At 44.5% G+C, this 24,264-nt stretch overlaps 1 protein-coding gene and 1 pseudogene across 4 annotated transcripts in view; one reads left to right on the plus strand and one right to left on the minus strand.

The window, feature by feature from the left end:
* GART (phosphoribosylglycinamide formyltransferase, phosphoribosylglycinamide synthetase, phosphoribosylaminoimidazole synthetase) overlaps positions 1-11,615 on the plus strand; it is a 34,016-nt gene extending 22,401 nt beyond the window's left edge. For all 4 annotated transcript variants that reach the window (XM_004757523.3, XM_013058866.2, XM_004757525.3 and 1 more), the window contains 8 exons: positions 26-277; positions 516-668; positions 4,727-4,933; positions 6,032-6,169; positions 7,831-7,961; positions 8,225-8,366; positions 9,263-9,378; positions 9,475-11,615. In XM_004757523.3, coding sequence (XP_004757580.1) covers positions 26-277; positions 516-668; positions 4,727-4,933; positions 6,032-6,169; positions 7,831-7,961; positions 8,225-8,366; positions 9,263-9,378; positions 9,475-9,663 — 1,328 coding nt within the window. In that variant the 3' untranslated portion in view covers positions 9,664-11,615. The remainder of the gene's footprint in view (positions 1-25; positions 278-515; positions 669-4,726; positions 4,934-6,031; positions 6,170-7,830; positions 7,962-8,224; positions 8,367-9,262; positions 9,379-9,474) is intronic.
* Positions 5,536-5,640, minus strand: LOC123393408 (annotated as a pseudogene).
* Positions 11,616-24,264: the final 12,649 nt, after the last annotated feature.

The following is a 24,264-nucleotide window of genomic DNA, read 5'->3' on the forward strand; positions in this document are numbered from 1 at the left end:
CGTTCTTGTTTCATCATTCTGCCAGGAGGTGAAACTGCAGAAATGCCCGACATGTATCCTCCGGGAGAATATGACCTAGCTGGTTTTGCCGTTGGTGCCATGGAGCGGGATCAGAAACTCCCTCACCTGGAAAGAATCACTGAAGGGGATATTGTTATTGGAGTAGCTTCATCTGGTCTTCACAGCAATGGATTTAGCCTTGTAAGGAAAATTGTAGCAAAATCTTCCCTCCAGTACTCATCTCCAGCACCTGAAGGCTGTGGTGATCAGACCTTAGGTAAACACTCATATTTAAATTTTCCTTAGAAATATGTGAGCACCTCTTAATGGGTTAGTCTTTCATTAGTTAATTAGAATGGAATAAATTACATTGCCCTATGAGTTCACTGTTCGGACCTTACCATAGAACTGGCGTGTCTGTAGGGTCAAATCATTCTCTATTTCAGAATTGTTATTGACATATGCTTTGGTTTTATATTCATAGGCTAAGTTTATCTCTTCTCTCCAATACACAGGGGACTTACTTCTTACTCCAACCAGAATCTACAGCCATTCACTGCTACCTGTCCTACGTTCAGGACACGTCAAGGCCTTTGCCCATATTACTGGTGGAGGATTGCTAGAAAACATCCCCCGAGTCCTTCCTCAGAAGTTTGGGGTGGATTTAGGTAAGATTGCTGAAAGAACTTTTGTTCAGAAAACCATTTGGAAATAAAATGCATTGTGGAAGAAAACCCATGGTAGTTAGTACACATATAATTATATATGTGGGGAAGTAAACTTTTTTTTTTAAGATTTTATTTATTTGACAGAGAGTGAAAGAAGGTACACAAGCAAGGGGATGGGGAGAGGGAAAAGCAAACTTCACACTGAGCAGGGAGCCCAAAGCAGGGCTTGATCCGAGGACTCTCGGATCATGACCCAAGCCAAAGACAGACATGTAATGACTAAGCCACACACGCGTCCCTATATGGAAAATTCTTAAATTATTGAGGTTTCTCAGCAAAAATAAAACTGGCCTTTTTTTAAGTTTTTTTTTTTCCTCAGAAAAAATAAAACTAGCCTCTTTTTGCTTTATTAGCCACATTTTTAAGGTGTAAGGTCCCCTCGTGTAATCGACTTACATAGATGAAGTGCTTTGGGGGATATGAGAGGTTGGTAGTCTCAGGCTCTATCAAGATAGAACCAAAATATGCCAGGAAGGGAAATGGTAGCCTGTGCAAGGGACAAGCAGGACCCAAACCAAGGCCATAGAGAAGGGAGACAGATTTGAGAATCACTTACGCTTAGAAAGAAAAAGAAGTCCCAAGTTTCTAGTTAAGCAAGTAAATATAGACAGTAACATCCGTGATGCAGGAAGAATAGTAGATTTGGAGTAGGAAGTGGCAATAGTGTTTTTTTCACAAATATTTACTTATCTATTTATTTTTAAAGATTTATTTACTTATTTGGGAAAGAGAGTGCAGGGGGAGGGACAGAGGGAGAGAATCTCAAGCAGACTCCCCGCTGAACCCACAGCCTGAGGTGAGGCTCAGTCCCGGGACCCTTAGATCATGACGTGAGCCAAAATCAAGAGTCAGATGCTTAAACCAGCTGAGCCACCGAGGCGCCCCTATTTATTTATTTTAGAAGAGTGAGGGGAGTGCAGGTGTGTGCAAGGCCAGGGGTGGGGAGCACAAAGGGGGAGAGAATCTCAAGCAGACTCCGCACTGAATGCAGAGCGCAGCATGGGGCTTGATCTCAAAACCCTGAGATCAAGATCTGAGCCGAAATCAAGTCGTACGCTCAACCAGCTGAGGCACCAGGCGCCCTGGAATAGTGTTTTAAGTCTTCAGTGTATTTATTATGAGGTGTCTGGGAGCAGAAGTTGCTATCAGGCTGAGGTTAAGTTTGGTGCTCAGATGCGGATAGTAATAGTTATAGCCAAAAGAGTACGGGGACTCCACTGTTACACCTCAGTGCTCTGTCTACTTTGAAGGTTGACAGAGGTAGAATTACTAGAAAAGAACAGTCAGAAGCAGGGAGTGAACCAAGTAAAAGTATGAACCCCATGGATTTGAATATGACAGTGGTCAGCGGCGTCAGGTGCAGCCACGGGATGTAGGATGTGAACTGGAAATAAACCAGTATGATTCAGTCAGCTCGGAAAGCATCTCAGTGAGTGCAGAGGCCGCCCACCACGTGATCATGGGGGTAGTGGGTGGCAGAGATAAATAGGGACAGTGAGCGGAGGCTGCTGATTCAAGAAACTTACTGGTCAAAGGGAAGGGGGAGATCATTACTTATACTCATAGCAAAGTGAGCAACAGGGTGTTCCATCCCTGTTTTTGTAGGGTAACAGAGGAACTGCCCCAGCTATCATGGTCAACTAACATACATTGCTTTAATGGACTAGAAGCTAAAGAAGTTCACATAAAGTAGCCCTTTTTCCCAGTGAGGTACGAAGGGGTTAGTGAGATGAGCAGACCCAGGAGTGAGGGCATGAGAAAAAGAGTAAATAATGAGATAGTCTAGTCAGAAAAAAGAATGAGACAAGAAGCACTGAACATGAAGGCGAAGGTGGTTGTGTGATTTTTCTCCCAAAGTATGAGTATGTAGAGCCTTGAAACATGAATTAAAAACAAAAAAAATGGGGGGCACCTGGGTGGCTCAGTGGGTTGAGCCTTACTGCCCTCGGCTCAGGTCATGGTCTCAGGGTTCTGGGATCGAGCCCCGCATCAGGCTCTGTCAGCCTGCTTCCCCCTCTCTCTCTGCCTGCCTCTCTGCCTACTTGAGATCCTTCTCTCTTTCAAATAAATAAATAAAATCTTTAAAAAAAAATTTTTTTTTTTTGAGCGGGTTGGTCCAGTCAGGCTGGAAGCAGCTGTGGGTGCCCATGAGTGGATTTGCTGAGCCAACAGTAGAGTCAGAGTACATGAAGCTCAGAAAGAACTCGAAGAATCCGAACTGATCATGACATACAGTCGATTTCACCATATTCCCAATAGCCGTGGTGGTTGAGTCACACAAATGTCTGTGTCCCAATAAAAAAGAAAGGCCCTTACATCAGCCTCTGAGGTTTCTTCTAGGAATCCTACTCCACCAACAGACTTAGGTAAGGCATTTTCAACATTAAATTTGCAACTGGTTATGTTACTGCTGACATCTGATCATTTTTAGAAACCAGGCTTGTAGCCTGTCAGGGTTTATTTGTTTGTTTGCTTACAAACAGTTACTTTATTAATCATTTTGCTAAAATGAGATTATAGTTTGGTAATCTTCTATTTATTCTGCCATTTACTCTACCATCAATATCCAGCTGTCAGAGTAGCATCATTTTTGAGACAGGTATTCCATTCTTTTTTTTTTTTTTAAGATTTTATTTATTTATTTGACACACAGATCACAAGTAGGCAGAGAGAAGAAGGGAAGCAGGCTCCCTGCTGAGCAGAGAGCCCGACGTGGGGCTCCATCCCAGGACCCTGAGATCATAACCTGAGCCGAAGGCAGAGGCTTTAACACATTGAACCACCCAGGCGCCCTGGGTATTCCATTTTTTTACGCATATACCACTATTTGGTTTTGTGTTGCTGTTGGCTTTAGACTGTTGATAGAAGAGTGAACATCACTGTAGCTAAATCTTTGGAGCTCAGCTTGTAAGAGTGGACATTTCCCAGCTGGTAGAAATGGAATTAAATCTGATAGAGGAGAAGGTTCATGAATATGTGATGCTCCCTAAAAATTGTATCAACTCCAGAGCATTAAAGAACTGATTATCCAGTGCACCTGACCGGGTCACAGAGTAGAGCATGCGACTCTTTATCTTGGGGTCTTGAGTTCATTCAAGCCCCACACTGAGGGAAGAGTCTACTTTAAAAAATAAATAAATAAAAATAAAGAACTGATTATCCAGCAGATCCACCAAATTAATAAGGGGAACTGATGGTTAATCCTATTTTTTAATAAAAAGCTACATCCATAATGGCTTCCCTTTCTTAGGAGCATCATAAATAAATATTTAATTTAGTAGAGTTTTGGCAAGTCTGATCCCATAACTGTAGATTCTAAACAACTATCCAAATTTAAATTGTATGTATGTTGTGTTTATGCCTTTACTTAAAAATTTTTGTCAGATTTTTGTTGTGTTATAACAGACCTAAATCTAAATTTTAAAGTAGATATGGAAAGGAACACCTGGGTGGCTCAATCAGTTAAGCATTCAACTCTTAATTTCAGCTCAGGTTATGATCTCAGGGTTCTAGGATCAAGCCTTGTGTTGAGCTCCACACTCAGCCGGAAGTCTGCTTGTCCCTCTGTGGCACCCATTCCCCTACCCGTAACCCCCACATGCGCATGTGCCCTGTACATTTCTTCTAAATCTGTAATGTAAGCCACCTAGTTTTTCATCACACTTAGGGTGCATTTTGGTCATCACTAAGACCCAGCTTTACATTTGCAAACCTTTACTGGAACTCAGTTCGTAACACAATCTATTAAGAGACTGCTAAGAATTTAGTTAATGCATCACAAAACCTAACTTAACTGTTAATACTGGCCAAGTGTATCAGCAAAAATATTCTGGATGAGGTACAAATGGATCCCACCCAAAAACTCTGGAAGGCCAGTTTATAGTTCTACCCTACGTAAAAGAGCAGAGCTGCTTGTATTTCCACAGCTTTGTATATATGCACACGTTATATTTTGTGTGTGACAATAGGCTAATCAGACAACTCTTCCCTGTTTTCAGATGCCCAGACCTGGAGGGTCCCCAGGATCTTCTCATGGTTACAGCAGGAAGGACACCTCTCTGAGGAAGAAATGGCCAGAACATTTAACTGTGGGATTGGGGCTGCCCTGGTGGTGTCAAAGGATCTGGCAGAGCAGATTCTGAGAGATATTAAGCAGCACAAGGAGGAAGCCTGGGTGATTGGCAAGGTGGTGGCATGTCCTGAAGGTAATCACTCCTTGATCCGTTGTTCTTGGGTATCTAACCAGAAGTACAACTCCGCCCCGCCTCCGAAGCTGTGTCCACCTTTTAGTCCAGCCATTGCTGGGGCAACTGCATTTACATAGCTGTAACTGGACCGCGCCCGAGCTGGTACCACCGCATTTCTCCTCACTTGGGCCGAAGAGCTCTGACTCCTCTGTGCAGTAGTCCTTGTGCGCAGCTGCACCCCACAGGACAACCCTTAGCCAGCGGAGCAAGTAAATACCCACTTTAGGGACAGAAAAGGGAACAGTTCTGAAGCAGTCTTCATAGCTCTTTTGAGGCTCACAGTGGAATCAAGCCCCAATTGCCCATGTGGTGACCAGTTTAGTGACACACTCTTCTGTTGGCCCTCCGTATCACGTTTCCCAGAGCCTCCCTCTGGTTTCTTGGGATCCTTCCCAGAGGAGTCTTTCCACAGGCGAGACCTTGTCTCGGGCTCTACCTCGTGATTCAGTTCAGTTCAGGAAACTGTGAAGCGAGCGCCCTGACAAGTGTTGTGTATACTCAGGACTCCGTTAGAAGTACTAGAAATAAGGAGAGTGGCGGAAAACCCACTCAGATTAGCTAAGAGATGCCAGGCCTTGCCAATTATATCTGTGTATGCCTTTCATTTATTAGACTGATAAGAACAGATACTACACTTGATCTTAGCCAAAAGGCCGAGAAGCGATGCCTTTCATTTATTATGTAGGTTTCATTTCAAGCAGGTTCTCCAAGTACCAGAAGGATGTCTTGAGTCCACATCCTTGAGCTCATGTCCTCTGTCGCTCAGCATCTTCTGTCAAATCTTTGAATGGCCTCACTTGTGTCACATGCCTCCCCTGAGGCCAGGAGATAGTGGTATGCTGTGGCTTTTAGTTGAAGTAGGCAATTATAAATGTTCTCTTTCAGGAAGTTTTTATGAGTGAATAACATTAAGTAATACAAGTCTAGTCTTGTTAGTGTTTTCATAATTTATTTTCAAGATGAGGTATTCTCAAGTTTTCATAAAATACTTTTCTCTCCATTATTACTGTTAGTTCACAGTTCCATTCTTATTTATTGGGTGTGTTTGACATGAAGGTTCTCCTCGTGTGAAAGTCAAGAATTTGATAGAAACCATGCAAATAAATGGATCACTATTGGAAAATGGCACCATGAAAAATCATTTCTCTGTCCAATCAAAAAAGGCAAGAGTGGCTGTCTTAATATCTGGAACAGGTAAGATATGCCTTCCTCTTTACTGTGGGGCTGTAGAAATGCTCTTTCTGGGCCTTTGGGTTGCTCAGTTGGTTAAGTATCTGCCTTCAGTTAAGCCTGCCTTTGGCCCAGGTCATGATCCCAGGGGTCCTGGGCTTGAATCCCACATCGGGCTCCTTGCTTCTCCCTCTGTCCCTCCCCCTCCATGTTCTCACACACAGGCGCTCTCTCAGTAGTTAATTAATTAATTTTAAAAAGAAATGCTCACTCCCCCCACCCCAAAAATCCTTCCGATTGTGAGGAAACTGTCAGTAGAGTGGGGCAGGGGATCATTAAGGACTGTTTTGTTATTCTGTGTCCTCAGTCTTTCTACTTTTCTCGGGCTTTTGAGACACCTAAAGGCAAAATAGAGGGTATAAGGAAGATGGTTGAAGAAAGAGAAACCAGAAGAAATGGAAAATCCAACTTTCTCGTTATTGCTTTCTAGATAAAAAGTCTTAAAACAGCTGAGGTGGTTTTTTTTATGGTAATAAGAATATGAAATTTATGGTTGACTCTTACGGATAGAGGGATAAAATAAATAATAAGAGTGTTGTATTCGCTCAGATGGAGATAGCATGTTTATTTTTCCCACTGTTGTACATAACATTGCTGTGAACATTTTGGTAAATATACACCACATTTCTAGGTGCATATCTCATTATTTCTTTAAGATACATTACTAGAAGTATAGTTGCTTTCCAAGTCCATTTTAAGGTTTCAATATACTTCAAGCCCAAATTAATGGTTTTTTTTTAAAAAAAAGCTATTATAAGGTTCATAGTGGTTACTTCTTTTTTTTTTCTTTTTTTAGATTATTTATTTATTTATTTATTTATTTGACAGAGAGAGAGAGAGAGGTCACAAGTAGGCAGAGAGGCAGGAAGAGGGGAAAGGGAAACAGACCCCCCCCCCCCCCCCAGGAGCGAGTCCAATGCGGGGCTCGATCCCAGGACCCTGAGTCGAAGGCAGATGTTTTACCCACTGAGCCACCCAGGTGCCCCCATAGTGGCTACTTCTTAAGAGGGGTGATTTTTCAGGGCAGCTGGCTAACTCCGTCAATAGAGCATGTGACTTTTGATCTCAGGGTTATAAGTTTAAGCCCTATCTTGGGCACAGATAGGGATTGCTTAAAAAAATAAAATCTTAAAGAGGGTTGATTTTTCTTGCCTAATTAAGCAGCTAATTCCTCACCAGTCAGGTTTTTTTTAAGATTTTATTTATTTATTTGACAGACAAAAATCACAGGTAGGGAGGGAGGGAGAAGCAGGCTCCCTGCTGAGCAGAGAGCCTGAAGCAGGACTCGATCCCAGGACCTTGGTATCATGACCTGAGCTAAAGGCAAAGGCTTAACCCACTGAGCCACTCAGGCGCCCCACCAGTCAGTATTTAAATTATGTTACACTGTTTCTCTTACTGTGCTTGATCATATTATTTGTAGGACCAATTATATATCCTAGAACCAGGAGTGCCTACATTTTCCTAAGCCATTAATCCATCAAGAGAAGGAATTTAAAAGCCTCACATATTTTGCCAGTCTTTTCTAAGATATTTATTTAGAAATCTTGACCATCTGCTATGCAAAATGGAACATATCTTTATTAGGACACTTAAACTTACTTGTGTGTTTTTCTCTCTTTCAGGATCAAACCTGCAAGCTCTCATAGACAGCACTAGGGAGCCAAGTAGCTGTGCGCACATAGTCGTCGTTATCTCCAACAAAGCCGCAGTGGCTGGCTTAGATAAAGCGGAGAGAGCTGGAATTCCCAGCAGAGTGAGTTACTCTGACAAGTGTCTTTCCTGAAGACTGTATTTAAACTCATAACCTGCCCCCTCTACCCCTAACATGACCTCTAACTGTAAGGGTAGCTTATTCTTTGGATTTCTGGATTGGGGTGTGTGCTGGGCTGCCTTTCTACTTCATTCTCCAGGATGTCTTTATGAGAAAGAGGGCAAGCATGGTCTATGTACAGGTTGAGTTTTAAATTGTTTTTGGTAATTCATTGAAAAAGTTGTGCTGATTTTTTTCTATTACAGGTAATTAATCATAAATTATATAAAAGTCGGGTAGAATTTGACACTGCAGTTGACCAAGTCCTTGAGGAGTACTCCACAGACATAGTCTGTCTTGCAGGATTCATGAGAATTTTATCTGGCCCCTTTGTCAGGAAATGGGATGGTAAGCAAAATCTGTGTGACACCACATTGAGATATCAGCTGAACGCACACTGCAGGGCCATTAGCCTCCCAAGCAACCCAATGGTGAAGTATTTACTAGGCTCTTTTAACACAGGTTGTAATTTAATTTCCTCAGCTCAGAGAACGACCCAGTGATCATTTTATCTTGTGCCTTTATCAGTTTTCTTTGGCCTGCTGTAATCAATCACTTTCTAACACAGGTTAGGTTACTCACATTACTAGCATTTCATCTTCTGAATGGATCATTCAGTAGAGACATTTTTGCTTGTGTAGACATGAAAGAAAATGATCCCGTCTCCCAACATGGAGAGTCCATCTACACTTCGTAGACCATTGCCACACATGGCAAGGAAGGCATTGTTTCTGGAAAACGCACCTTGTGTTCTAGCCCTTTCCACTAAAGTTGTGACTGCGTCCTGCTGTTCTTTTTTGTGCCCCTGTTTGGACAACAGATGGATTCTCCAAAGAGTTCGTGGTTTCTTAAGTGACTATGGTTAAAGTCCTTGTGGAAAGTGGCAATGCCGCTTTGTGATTAGAGGTCGAGCACGTAGACACCGTGTAGGACTCTCCGCTCTCTTTCTAACAGCACGTGCCAGCAGCAGGCCGCGTCTCACTTTGTCCCGCTTCTTGTCACTGCAGGCGCCTACTCAGAGCGCCTCGTGTGTGTTCAGTTGTGCAAGGCAGGAGGTTGCTGCGCCCACGGCTCCTAGATGAAAACCCTTATTTCCCTTTCATTTCTGTCTTCTACAAATAAACACCCATCCCAGAGAAACCCTGCTCCTCCTGACTTCCGACTCTAGACAGAAAAACATACATTCTTTGGTAGAGGACCTAGAATTTGTAAATTCTGACCACTGTGTTTTCATTAATTTCTAGGGAAGATGCTCAACATCCACCCATCCTTGCTCCCGTCTTTTAAGGGTTCAAATGCCCACGAGCAAGCCCTAGAAGCTGGTGTCACAGTCACCGGCTGTACCGTGCACTTTGTAGCTGTGAGTATGTCTCTTTCTACCAAAGTATTATCTGTGTCTTTATGTAAATTGTGCTAGCTAGAAAGTAATGTTCAAAACTTCTTCTTCTTCCTCCAGGAAGATGTAGATGCTGGACAGATTATTTTACAAGAATCTGTTCCAGTGAAGAGAGGGGACACTGTTGCAACTCTGTCTGAAAGAGTGAAATTAGCAGAGCACAAAATATTCCCTGCAGCCCTCCAGCTGGTAGCCAGTGGAGCTGTACGGCTTGGAGAAAATGGCAAGATTTGTTGGGTCACAGAGTGAAGTCTCCCAACCCGGGAGTAGAGCCACTTCTGAAAGAAGTCTAGCTGTGTGCATGGTGACTTTTATCATGGACTCCGTGGAGAAGAACAAATACTGAAAAAGAGGTCTTCACTCCCACCCCTGGCCATTTTTTTTTTTTTTTTTTTAAGGAATAGAGATTCGTTAAAAACAAGACTGGTACAGCATAGCTAAGAGCTATGTGCCACCACCAGTGGTCTTTCCAGGTTTACCTGTTCTGGACCTTCTTGTTCATAACCAAGTTGCTCATTCAGAATTCTTTCGCTTTCAGCCAGACAATATACCAGAACTCTTGGTCTTCTCCTTCTGAATGATACCACCTCCATTTTTTGTAGTTACATGTGCTCTGGTATTTGAAGAGTTAACCCACAAAACTCCCAAGTTACTGTCTCTCCCCTATATTATGTAATCTGTACTGGTTTGAATGGAAACGTCTCTAATTACCCTGATCATGATTTAATGTCACAGAATTTGTGTGTAGCTCCCATTTCTGAGGGATAGTATACTGTGTGCTTTGAAATATTATTAAACATCCCTCTAATTATTGGCAGTTTCTGTACTACTCTGATTGTAGCTTCACAGTTATTCTGTATGTTATCAACATCCTTACTTTTATAAATACTAGAAGGTTATAGGGAGAGTTTTGGTGGCATCCAGATTCAAACATAGGACTGAGGCATGTTACTCAGCCTCTCTGTCTCTGTGTCCCCAGCTACTGACACAGGCAAATGCTGTCATGGTGGCTTTGATCATTAAGTTAATACGTATGAAATGCCAAAAACCGGGCTTGGCACAGAGTAGGCCCTCAAAGGTCAGCATTTACTTCATAGCTCTTCCCAGTTATGAAAGCGCTTGTAACTCACTACTCTTTCAACAAATACATCTGAATATAAGATTGAGAATGGTAATAAACAGAATAGTGGAGGCGTGCTAGGTGCTGCTTGGGAGCAGTGAGGGCTAATGGAAGGCACTGCTCCCAGACGAGTAAAGAGTAGAATGGCGCTGCATAGGTTTTCCACTCTGGCCATTTACTCCCAGTCTGGATATACAGTTCTGGAACTGGGAGGTGTAGGTTGACCTACACGGCACATGTACATGACCTCAAGCTTGGTACCACATTTCCCCCATAGCAGAGTGAACAAGGAATGACCATCCAGCCCCAAAGGAGCCAGCAATCCTTCCACTACTGGGCAGCCTTCAAAGCGATGTGGCCTAAGATCTGCCTGCCCAGCAGGAGTGCGCCTTACTCGCAGGATACATGGAGGCCCTGTTCGAATCCTCCCTTGGAGTTCAAACTCAAGTTTAAAGCAGTCATTTTATACAGAAGATACAAATTCTAGCCTTACAAAAGGAAAGAGTAGGCGAGTAAGAGGAGAGGCACCTTCCCCAATAGACCTTAATCACTGCCTCTGGTGCAAGTAGGTTTCCCCAGACCCAGGCAGCTGGCCAGTGATGTCGCTCTTACTCAGACTACAGTGGGCAAAGGCCATCAAATTGGAGGTTCAGGTGCATCATTTCACATAGCCCCTTTGCTGTAAAAACAACTGATTCATTTGTTCTGGAGAGTACACGCAACATTAAATACCTGTTATGTACATGCCAAACATTGTCCTATGAAGTTTACAGAAAGTTAAAAGATAGAAAGGAAAATGGTATTGGTGGATAAAATCACAAACTTTAATAAAAGTAGAGGGGGTCCAACTGTTCCTCAGCATTGCTGGTGGTAAGAAGTGGAAGGATTCAAGTGTGAGTTCCAGAGCAAGTAAGCCAAACGTTCTAAAGAGGAGTGTGAAATTTCTAAGAGAAACTTCATGTTTCTAAACTTCATGTCTCTAAATGTTCCTTCTCAAATTTTTTACTTAATCCTTTTTAACTGCTATACAAACATAAAGTATAATATGGTATCTAGTCATAATAAAGTTTAATAACTGGTACAGCTGCTAGAGCCTCATTTTTTTTTTTTCCACCACATTTCCCTCGGCTACTCTCTTGTGCTAAGGGAACAGAATTCTCTTGTGCTAAGAGAGCAGAACCATAGCCAAAGCCTTGCCCCAGGAGGAGACAGTCAAGGACACTTTTCTGCCAGGCCATGTTGGGCTCTGCTGACCCCACTTCCAGTGGTCACTCCATCCGCCCTGTCGCCACAACTGAAGCACTCTGACTGCCTGTGTTTCAGGGTCACTCATCCAGGCTTAAAGTCCCAGGTAGGAAGATCCAATTGGCCAAGTTTAGGTCACCCCACCCCTCCCACAGCCTCCTCAGCTCTCACAGCCAGGAGCCAAGGGAGAACAGAAATACAGCCTCATGCTGCTGGACAGCGTGAAACTGCCTCGCAGGACGGTGGCTGCCCTGGGCACACTGAGGGGATTACCTTGCACAGCAGCCCCCATGTGACACAGGCCCGACCCCACCGTTCGGGTGACCAGTGCAGCTGCAAGTAGTTCAGGAAGATTAATAAAACCCTAGTTGTTTTTTTTTTTTTTAAGTTCATGTTCCCGTTAACACTGACAGTTCCTCTAGGCCTATCTCCCCCTGAGCTGCCTTTTTACCAGTCACCTCTGTAATACATAAGTTTCTGCCTCCTCCACTACTGTTTAAGAGATGGGCTCTCATAGCCATGCTTTCACAAGCCCTGTCAGCCTTTTCTTTACCACAACATAGGCCATTTTCCTTTTTAGCTGGAGCCAATTGGTTTTATATATATATATTTTTTTTTTTTTTTTAAGTTAATCTCTACATCCAACGTGGGGCTCAAAGTCACAACCCTGAGATCAACAGACACACACTCTTCCAACTGAACCAGATGGGCACCCCTGGGGCGAATTGTGTAATTAACATTTTAAATTAATTCAGAAGTAGAACCAATCCAAATGTCCTTCAGCTAATGAATCGATGAAGATACGTCGTCGTCTATCCAGACAATGGAGTGTTAGAATCATTAAAGGAAATGAAGGACTGATACGTACAACATGGAATCTTGAAACAAGCTAAGTAAAAGAATCCAGTCACATACCGCACGTTTATAATTCCATTGGTATGGAAGGTGCAGAACAGGCAAATCCCTACAGACACAGAATAGGTAAATAGTTGCCCAGGGCAGTGGGGATAGATGTATTTTGAGGGTGTTGACTAAAGGGTATAGCGTTTCTATTAGGTACTGAGAATGTGCTAGATGGTGGAGATGGTCCCATGACTCCATGGACATATCTAAAGCCACTCAACTGTATATTTTAAATGGACGGACTGTGTGGCGTATGAATTATATCCCCATAAAACTGCTTCCCTAAACAAAGCTACAACTCCTAATGTCACTATAAAAACATTAATTCATAGTTGTGGGGTTTTGTTTTTGTTTTTTAAGATTTTTATTTATTTATTTGACAGAGAGAGAGATCACAAGTAGGCCAAGACGCAGGGAGAGAGATAGGAGGAAGCAGGCTCTCTGAGCAGAGAGATTCGGGGCTCGATCCCAGGACCCTGGGATCATGACCTGAGCCGAAGGCAGAGCCTTAACCCATGGAGCCACCCAGGTGCCCCTTCAGTTGTGGTTTTTTAAAAATTTAACTTACTCGAGAGAGAGTGCGCTAGAGAGGGAGCACTAGCAGGGGAGGGGCAGAGGGGGGAGGAAGAAGCAGGCTCCCCGCTGAGCAGGTGATGAGGGAGCAGGAGGCTGGCTGAGGACAAAGCAAAGGCTGGCACCTGGCTCCCTCTCTCGACTGGCTCCTCGCCTCTTCTTGGTAGTATGTGTGACTTTCCTCAGGCATCCCTGGCTGCCCTAAAAGAAAAACAAATAGTTAACTTGCAGAGATCACAACCCTGCAAGACAGGAGTCTCCCTTGGTTTACAAATGTCCTAGAGAATTACAACAAAGAAGTTACCTTATCAATAGCCCAATTTCCAGAGGCACATAACTCAGTTCCTCGAGCCCTAACATCACCCTCCCCTCCATAAACAAAACTGAGGCTGAGGTAGAAGGAAATGTAAAGTTAAATTTCTTCTAAACCCAAATCTCACTAACAGGGACGCTTGATAGCAGGAATGTGAAACTCCAGGAAACTCCCAATTGTCTTCATGCTAGTGCCTCATTAAAGGGAAAACCGGCCTTGGCTTGATAGTAACCAGGCCTTCAATATCCTGACAGTCTTCTTGACCCTGACAGCCCTTCGGAACTCCCCCTTTGTCCTCACCTACCCAACTCCTGTGTATATAACCAGCCACTCCTCACATCCCCCAGGGCAGCAGCTCTTCCTGCCCAGGCTCCTGTCCCCGTGCTTTAATAAGCCACCATTTTGCACCAAAGATGTCTCAAAAATTCTTTCTTGGTCATCGACTCCGGACCTCACCCCACCGAACGGCACCTAGGTTCTAGAACTCCATCACAGGGAGCCTGACAGAAGGCTCCGTCCCAGGACCCTGGGATGGTGACCTGAGTAGAAGGCAGATGCTTAACCACTGAGCCACCCCACCCAGGCGCCCCTAATTAATAGTTTTTTCAATACATCAAGATCACATTTAATTTGATGTTGTAAAATATATCACACATTTGATATACTTCACATTCAGGGGGTACTGAAAGACACCCCCCCCGGTCGTTAACTAATTAACTGCTCTTTTGTTGTGTAAGAGTACCCCTCCTCCCCTTGCAGTGAAAAGACCCTTCCCCCAGGGTTGAATTCAATGTAACTGCTCTTTTGCCTTTCTGTAACTGCTTGACTTTTAGGGCATAACACTTGTCTCCTGTTTGAACAAGATACCTTCTCCTAATAGCCGAGGCATGGTCACATAGGCAAGGGGGCTGCATGGTCACGTAGGTCACGTAGACAGGGGGCTGCATAGTCAGGTAGACAGGATGTCTTTCTGCTGAGTGATAAGGTCAAACTTCCCCTCTTTGTTTCCCCTTCCCGCCTTTCTCTTCGCGCAAGGGGGTCTTCCAGGGCCAATCCACTAACACCAAGTATGCCTTTTTTCAAATGTTCAAATTGTCAGCCAATCGGCCCCGTCCCATCCGGGACTTGTTTGTACCTGTCTATAAAAATCCTGCACCACCCCAGCCAGGTGTGCTCAGCTAGCAGGAGCTGCTGACCACCCGCAGGCGCCTGCGTAACAATAAAGAACCTCTTGCTGATTGCATCCAGTGGCAGTGTTGGATTCTTGGGTAAGGGGATCCGCGGGTCTTTCAGTACCTGGCTGGCTCAGTCAGTGGAGCATGTGACTCTTGATCTCGGGATCATGAGCTCAAGCCCCATGTTGGGTGTGGAGCCAACTTTAAAAAAATAAGTAAGAAAGAAAATACTTCACATTCAAAATATGAAGTCACTTAAATGAATATAGATATAACTTCCATGCTTTGTGTCAGAAATCATATTAAAATCTATATTGGGGCACCTGGGTGGCTCTGATGTGGGAAACAGAAGCAGGAGGAAAATCACTAAATTTCCTGATTTACTGACAAGCCCTTAAAACAGGCAGAGTGACTCTCCTGTAGGGACTCAACTACCCTCACCTTGAGGCTTTGCTAAGGGCAAAGGACAATCCTAGCCTGGCTGACCCCCTACCCCCAACCAGGATCCTATAAGTCTACTTTAACAATTCCTTTAGGAAACTTTATCTCTAAACCGCCAAGATACTGTCGACAAGCATTCCCAAGCATATGGCCCACTGATACACATCTAAAGGGTCTCTCAGGAAGGTTTTATTACTGGTAATGAATAACCTTTTCCCCAGATAATTGCTAGCCCCTCAAGGTCTAGAAACCTTGCTTCCAAAATTCCTTAGAGACTTACATCACCCCCTAATCCCCGCCCCAATTTACAAGTATATAATGGACCACTCCTCACATCCCCAGGGCAGCAGCTCTTCTTGCCCACGGGTTCTGTCCCCGTGCTTTAATAAGCCACCATTCTGCACCAAAGATGTCTCAAGAATTCTTTCTTTCTCATCTGCCCAGACCTCACCCCACCGAACCTCACCTATGTTCTAGAACTTCATCAGCTCAGTTGTTAAGCATCTGCCTTCCGCTCAGGTCAGGCTCCCTGCTGACCTGAGAAGGGAAGCCTGTTTCTCCCTCTCCCACACTCCCTGCTTGTGTTCCTTCTCTCTCTGTGTCTCTCTCTGTGAAATAAATAAAATATATTTTTTAAAAATTTCATTTATTTATTTGACAGATCACAAGTAGGCAGAGAGGCAGGCAGAGAGAGAGGAGGAAGCAGGCTGCCTGCTCAGCAGGGAGCCCGATGTGGGGCTCAATCCCAGGACCCTGAGATCATGACCTGAGCCGAAGGCAGAGGCTTAACCCACTGAGCCACCCAGGCGCCCCAAATGAATAAAATCTTAAAAAATTAAAGTAAAATAAAATAAAATCTGTTTGCCTCAATCCTCCATTTTTAACCTGGTAATTCTTAACCTGGTAATTCTCGCAGGTGACTTTAGTACAGATGCTAATTCCTCAGTCCCACCTGTATCCTAAGCATTGCCATAAAAGCATGAAAATTTCAGTATTTCCAATCAATTTAATTTTAAAAAAATTCATGCATTGAAGTGTTCGTGGGCACTCACAGTCAACCTGCATTTTAAATTTTTCTGCATCACGAAACTCCACAAACTCTTACAGGGGAAAAAAAATTGTTTTGTTATCACAGTATCACTCAATCCCTTGACTGCTTCAGTTAGGTGCAGAAACAAAATAAGATCTATTGCCAAAAAATCATTTTAAATTAAATATTCAGCTGACAGATCTAATCCGTCTCCCTTCATTTTTGTTGAAAGCCAAGTATTGAAAACCTTCCAGTTTAAAGGATTTATCTTGCTTTCTTAGCATCCGCAGCAAATCAGCCTTTTCAACTGCGCATTTGTTTGGTGCCCTGAGGGTGTTCAGAGAACCCTAGTAAGATTCGGGATGTATGCAAGGCGTGCCTTTCTTTTGCAAAATGAGGGAATTTTGTTCGAGAGAGGTGGGATTGCTTTGAACCTTCAGGGAATGGAGCCTGACTGCTTGGATCACACTCCTAGCTCATTAGCTCAGAGACAGAGTTCAGGCACTGGGACTGAGTGGGTAGGCGAGTGTAGATGATTTAGGTCATCAGAGTGCACAAGTCACAGAGCTTCAGAGCCCTAGCATGCTTAGCAATCAAGTGAGAGAAAGGTCTTCAAAGGAACCTGAAAATGCACCAACAGTGCGGTGGCGGGCCCAGGAGAGAGGGCTGCCACCGAAGCTGGGAGAAGGGGGTCTCAAGGAACAGGAAATAAGTTTCTGGCTCCTTTCTCCTCTTAGAGGCCGAGGTAGAAATAGCTCCCGCCACCCCATCACGCACCTTTCAGCAAGCCAGAAAAGCCCACATCTGACATCCATCCCCTTGCGCGGGAGGCTCTGGGGCCCCAGGCAGGCTCCCCAGAAAGCCCTGGAGAAGGAGAGAAGGAGGCAGTGTCCGCCAGAAGCCAGATCTACACGTCCAGCCAGAGGAAACAGGACAGTAAAGCCTCCCCTTCCTTTTCAAGTTTTCCATCTGGCCGGTCACAGTTTGGGGAACACAAATTCCTCGAGTCCACTGAACAAACGTGTGAGGATCACACAACCCGGATATTTGTCTGCTCACACTCCTGGAACAGAAGACCGCAGACAGCGGCTTATCCAGAAATTCTTCTCTCACCGTTCTGGAGGTTGGATGTTCAAGATCAAGGTTTCTGAGGTCACCTCCTCACTGCGTTCTCGCCTAGCCTGTTGCGCCCAGGCATTCCCCGGTGCCCCTGTGTGTGTCCACACTTCCTCCTCTCCTAAGGACACCAGTTAGCTTGGATTAGGGGGCACCCCAATAGCCTTATGTTAACTTAATTGCTCCTTTAATTATTTCCTACATACTAAGGTACTGGGGGGTTAGAAGTTTAACATTCAAATTTGGGGAGGGGAAAAACAATGCAGCTCTTGACGTCTATTATCTCCTCCCCAAATTAGTGCCAGTTTTCAGGTGGCCCTTCTGGGACAGAGAGCCACGACTGCAGGGGGCATCTTCTGGCCACTAGAAGAGCCAGCCTGACTGCCATCCAGGCTTGACTGTTGGCAGAGATCATGCTGAATAAGGGAGCGTAAACGCTGTGGGAGTCCTCTGCAAATATTATTTTCTTCAAAAGAATGTTGGGATTTTTTCGGATCAATATATGCTGTTAAGTGAGAAGGCTAAAGGAAGGTGTGTAGGTGTACTGCGCTCCCATTTGTATATTAAAGGGAAATGGGAGTAACATGCACTCTTTTTGTTTTTGAGGTTTTTTGTTGTTGTTGTTGGTGGTGGTGGTGGTTTTTGTTTTTTGAAAGAGAAGCAGGGAGAGTTAGAGGGCGGGAGGGGGTGGGACAGGGGCGGAGGGAGACTCTCGGGCAGTCTCTCCACTGAGCACGGAGTCCCACGTGGGGCTTGATATCACAACCCCGAGATCTCGACCTGAGCCCCAATCAAGAGTCAGATGCTTGGGGCACCTGGGTGGCTCAATGGATTCAAGGCTCTGCCTTTGGCTCGGGTCATGATCTCGGGGTCCTGGGATCGAGCCCCACATGGGGCTCTCTGCTTAGCGGGCAGCCTGCTTCCCTTCCTCTCTCCCTCTGCCTGCCTCTCTGCCTTCTTGTGATCTCTGTCAAATAAATAAAATCTTTAAAAAAAAATAAATAAAATCAGATGCTTAACCAAATGCACCACCCAGGCATCCCAAGGGCATTCCCTTTTTTTCTTTTTTTTAAAGATTTTATTCATTTATTTGACAGAGCGTGAGTGAGCACGAGTTGGGGAAGGGGGCATAGGGAGAGGGAGAAGCAGACTCTGCACTGAGCAAGAACCCCAACATGGGGCTCGATCCCAGGACCCTGGGATCATGACCCGAGCCCTGAAGACAGACCGCTAACCGACTGAGCTCCCAGGCGCCCTCCCAAGGGCATTCTCCGGCGTTGATTATCTCCACAAGGGTGCACAGCAGCTGCTACCCCTGCCTTAGCCAAGGAGGGGGCAGGGATGAGAGAATTTTCAGGCGTTTTTGCTTTTTAAAACTACTATTCAGTTTGTTAAAGTTACACATTCAAAACTCAGCTTACAGATCTTGTTTTTTTCAAAGACTTTATTTATTTATTTAACAGAGAGACATAGCAAGAGAGGGAACAGAGTGGGGGAGTAGGAGAGGGAGAAGCAGGCTTCCCGCCAAGCAGGGAGCCTGATGCAGGACTTGATCCCAGGACCCTGGTATCATAACCTGAGCCGAAGACAGACACTTAATGACTGACTGAGCCACCCAGGCACCCCTATTTTTTTTTTTTATTTTACTTTTTTTTAAGTAATCTCTGAGCCCAACATGGGGCTCGAACTCACGACCCCAAGAGCAAGAGCCGCCTGCTCCACCCCACTGACTGAGCCCGCCAGGCAACCCTATTTCTTAGTAAACATTAACCATTGCTGTGAAGGGGACTTTGGTTAATAGTTGACTCCACTGACACATGAACACACTTGAGGCTGAATTTTAAGTTTGCAATGCTTGCTTTGCCTTCGCAATACTTTTATTATCTGACTGAAGAATTCTCTGAGAATTTTTTTCAAATAATTTTTTTTTTAAGATTTTATTTATTTATTTGACAGACGGAGATCACAAGTAGGCAGAGAGGCAGGCAGAGAGAGAGGCGGGGGAAGCAGGCTCCCTGCTGAGCAGGGCACCCGATGCAGGACTCGATCCCAGGACCCTGGGATCAGGACTTGAGTCGAAAGCAGAGGCTTAACCCACTGAGCCATCCAGGTGCCCCAAGAATTACTTTTATACCTTCAAAAATTTTAAGTTGATGGCTAAAATTCTATCAGATGTGTTGATAACATATAAATTGAGGAAGATTTCAATTTTTTAAAAAGATTTTATTTATTTTTTTGAGAGAGAGTGTGCACCTGCGTGAGAGAAAGGGAACACGAGTTGGGTGAGGGGCAGAGAGAGAAGCAGGCCCCTCGCTGGGCAGGGAGCCCATGGGGGAGCTCCATCCCCCAACTCCGGGATCAGGACCTGAGCCAAAGGTAAATGCTTAACCCACTGGGCCACCCAGTCACCCCAGGAAGATTTCAATTTTAAATCAAAGTCTAAATCACTTGGGTACACATTTTCAATGATAACTTATGACTGCCATAAGATTTTATTAGGTATGAATTTCTAAATATTAAACTTTATTAAATATTAAATATAAACAAAATGCCAACTGTACTGCCACTTCCTGAAGGCACCCGGGAGAATGAGGCACAAACAAGTCACCTGCAAGAGAGTGGAAGCAGGGGACAACAGTAGAAAAGATTTTGTCGCCGGGTGCCTGGGTGGCTCAGAGGGTTAAAGCCTCTGTCTTCGGCTCAGGTCATGATCTCAGGGTCCTGGGATGGAGCCCCACATCTGGCTCCCTGCTCAGCAGGGAGCCTGCTTCCCCTCTCTCCCTCTGCCTGCCTCTCTACCTACTTGTGATCTCTGTCAAATAAATAAATAAAAATCTTAAAAAAAAAAAAAAAAAAAGGAAAAAGTAAAGACTGTCACCCCAAACAACTCGTCAGTCCCGTATTTATTAGATATAGACAGTAACCAACAAAGGAGCCGAAGAAGGCTATACATTAATCATATGTCTTGTAGATAAACAAGAAGGAAAGCAAAATCTATCTGGTCAAGCAGCATCAAGTTTATAGTTGATCAAACACATTCAAAGGGCTCGTCTAATTAGCCACGGGTGTCTCCGGGGAAGGCAAGAACGGAAAAAAGCAGCAGGCGGCGTTCCGTCCTGAGCGAGCCCGCATCCCCAGCTACAAGGACGCACATCGTCCTCTGCCCCAGAGGCCTGTTGCCAGTGTATGTTTTTCTTAAGGCTGTATCTAAACATGCTTGGTAACTAGTAGAATTTCTCATGGGTTATATTTTAAGTAATACATTGTTCTGAGGGACAGTTACACTGCACTCCCAATTTCTTAACATAAAAATACAGACACTTTGATTTTCCATTGAGATAGAATTCATACTATCAAATTCAACTGTTGAAATACAATTCAGTGATTTCTACAATAGTGACAAGGTTGTGCAACAATAACCACTACCTACTTCCAGAACATTTTCATTACTCCAAAAGGAGACCCTGGTCTACTAGCACTCACTCACTCATCGTTACTATCTGGCTTCTTCACGTAGCATGTTTCCAGGGTCCATCCATGTTGTGATGTGTCTCAGCACTTTATACTTTTTCATGATGTTGTAATAATCTGTTGTGTGCATATGGCACATTTATCCATTCTTCGGTTGATAGGCACATGGGTTATATCTGCTTTTTGGCCATCATAAATAATGCTGCTATGAACAGTTAAATACATGTGGAAATAGATTTCCAGTTCCTTTCAGTATACACCCAGGAGGGGGAACTGCTGAGTCATGTGACAACTCCATGTTTTAACTTTTGGGCACTCGCAAACTGTTTTTTTCTTTCCTTTAATATTTTATTCATTTATTTATTTGACAGAGAGAGAGATCACAAGTAGGCAGAGAAGCAGGCGGGGGGGGGCAGGCTCCCCCCTGAGCAGAGAGCTCGATGTGGGGGCTTGATCCCAGGACCCTGAGATAGTGACCTGAACCCGAGGCAGAGGCTTAACCCACTGAGCCACCAGGCGCCCCTCGCAAGCTGTTTTCTAAAGGAGTTGTTCCATTTTACCTTCTCACCAGCAGTATGTGAGGGTTTGGGATTTCTCCTAACACTCGCCATCACCTGTTGTTCTGATTACTAAGCCACTGTGTCATCAAGGATGTAGAGTAACAGGTATTCCTGGATAGGATGGAGTGCAAATTGACTCATCCTTTTCCAAATATAATTTAGCAAAATATATTTATTCAGAAAATACACTGGCCACCTTTCCATGACTATACCTAGAGATCGGGTTCATTCTTTTTACAGGCTGCAGAGTGAGGGATGTTTCATAATTTACATTTCCGATCGCCTGCAGTTACTTGCTCCCTCCCCCTTTATTTTTATTTTTTTAATTTTGTTTGCTATTATAGTGATTCAAGTGAAAATCTTGGACTCCTTCTAAGATTTTCAGAGGTAATCAAGATCCTAAAGTTTGTGTGACGCGTTCTTATGCTGAGCATGGCCTTTTAAATGGCCAATTTATTTATTTAAGATTTTATTTATTTATTTGACAGAGAGATCACAAGCAGGCAGAGAGGCAGCAGAGAGAGAGGAGGAAGCAGGCTCCCCGCTGAGCAGACAGCCCGATGTGGGGCTCCATCCCAGAACTCTGGGATCATCACCTGAGCCAAAGGCAGAGGCTTAACCTACTGAGCCACCCAGGCGTCCCTAAATGGCCAATTTATTAAGAACATTCTGTCATTGCCACTTTGTGTATTTTTATTATGTTAATGGTTTGGAGAAAAAGATCTTTTTTTTCTTTTTTTTTTTTAAGATTTTATTTATTTATTTGACAGAGAGAGATAGATCACAAGCAGGCAGAGAGGCAGACAGAGAGGGGGAAGCAGGCTCACCGCTGAGCAGAGAGCCAGACGCGGGGCTCGATCCCAGGACCCTGAGATATGACCTGAGCCGAAGGCAGAGGCTTAACCCACTGAGCCACCCAGGCGCCCCAAGATCTTGTTTTTCTTACTAGCAGAATTTTAGGGCCTAGAGAAGAGAAAGAAATTGATTTGTATTTTTCTTTGATAAACCACTTGGCATCAGGAATGGGACAGATATCAGCACATAAACACATGCTTGCAAGGTACCCAGTTGAAGATAAATGATCCTTGAAAGCCTGAGTGAAGTGGCAAACTTCCGTGCTTCTGTTTTCTGCACGAAGTGCTGAAACTCCGAGTGCGTTTTCGAGAAGACAAGGCAGGGAGAAAGGAGACGAGAGGTATACGGCACCTGACTGGGCCTGGGACAGGACAGATGGCTCCTCGCAACTTTTAGGAAATTCTGCTTGGTGGCTTTGAATGGAACCCTCCCTTCTGTGTCCTCTAAAACATCTTTAATGAAATAACCATTTTTAAGAAAGATTTTATTTATTTGAGAGCAAGAGAGAGAGCATAAGCAGGGGGGAGGGGCAGAGGGCTAGGGAGAAGCAGAGACCCGCCCAGCAGGGCCTAATCCCAGGACCCTGGGATCATGACCTGAGCCAAAGGCAGCCGCTTAATTGACTGAGCCACCCACGTGCCCCTGAAATGTCCATTTTTTCACTGATTACTTTACGAAATGAAGAGGAGGGCTCAGGCCTGCCAGGGGGCCAGACGACACAGGCACAGAGCTCCCAAGAGTGTTGCTGGGAAATGATTTCTTGTTCTTGGCACTTTTGTCAGCTGATTTGGACACAAATAATACATTTCAAAATCTAGTAAATGACTTAACAAAGGTCTGGTGCTACTAACTCCATTCTGAAATAAATTCCTTCCGGAACTGAGGGTGTTATTTTAGAAAGCTATATGCCAAACCAATATGCAAATACTCTTTTAACACTTTCTTTCCCTTTTGCAGCATGTCTGCCCTCTGGGTTGGGAAGGATATAGGAAAAATCTTGCACTAACTCTGCAGATCAAATCTGCAGATTTAGACCGGCAGAAAAATCTGCCACTGGGGCGCCTGGGTGACTCAGTCAATTGAGTTTCTGCCTTTGGCTCAGGTCATGATCACAGGGTCTTGGGATTGAGTTTCACATCAGGGTCTTAGGATCCACCAGTCCTGCATCGGGACTGCTTCTCCCTCTACATGCTGCTTCTCCTGCCTGTGCTCCCTCTCTGACAAATGAATAAATAAAATCTGAAAGAAAGAGAGAGAGAGAGAGGGAGGGAGGAAGGAAGGAAGGTCTGCCACAAGCTGTGTAGCTTTGGGCAACTGTGACCATCAAAAATGTTTCCCCCGATGGGACGCCTGGGTGGCTCAGTTGGTTAAGCAGCTGCCTTCGGCTCAGGTCATGATCCCAGCGTCCTGGGATCGAGTCCCGCATCGGGCTCCTTGCTCGGCGGGGAGCCTGCTTCTCCCTCTGCCTCTGCCTGCCACTCTGTCTGCCTGTGCTTGCTCTCGCTCTCTCTCTCTGATAAATAAATAAAAATAAAAAAAAAAAAAAAAAAAAAAAAAAAAAAAATGTTTCCCCCGGGGCACCTGGGTGGCTCAGTGGGTTAAAGCCTCTGCTTTGGGCCTGGATCCTGATTCCAGGGTCCTCGGATCGAGCCCCGCATCAGGCTCTCTGCTCAGCGGGAGCCTGCTTCCTCCTCTCTCTGCCTGCCTCTCTGCCTACTTGTGATCTCTGTCAAATAAATAAATAAAATCTTTAAAAAAAAAATGTTTCCCCCATTTTATTTTCTCTTAAGGGCTCCAGCTTCTCCACATCCTCACCACTTGTTATTTTGTTTTGTTCTGTCTGATAGCCGCTGTCCTAATGCGTGTGAGGTGCTAACTCACTGTGGGTTTGATTTCCTTTCACCAGGATCAGTGGTGCTGAGCTTCTCTGCGATTACTTGTGGCCCTTCGAATACCTTCTTTGGAGAGATGTCTAGTCAAGTCCTTTTTGCCTATCTTTAATCTACTGATTTCTTAAAATGATTTTTATAGTTTTATATAGTTAGAAT

This window comes from Mustela putorius, unplaced genomic scaffold (genome assembly GCF_011764305.1).
Source record: "Mustela putorius furo isolate JIRA1106 unplaced genomic scaffold, ASM1176430v1.1 tig00000832_pilon_pilon_pilon, whole genome shotgun sequence".
Taxonomy (NCBI): domain Eukaryota; kingdom Metazoa; phylum Chordata; class Mammalia; order Carnivora; family Mustelidae; genus Mustela; species Mustela putorius.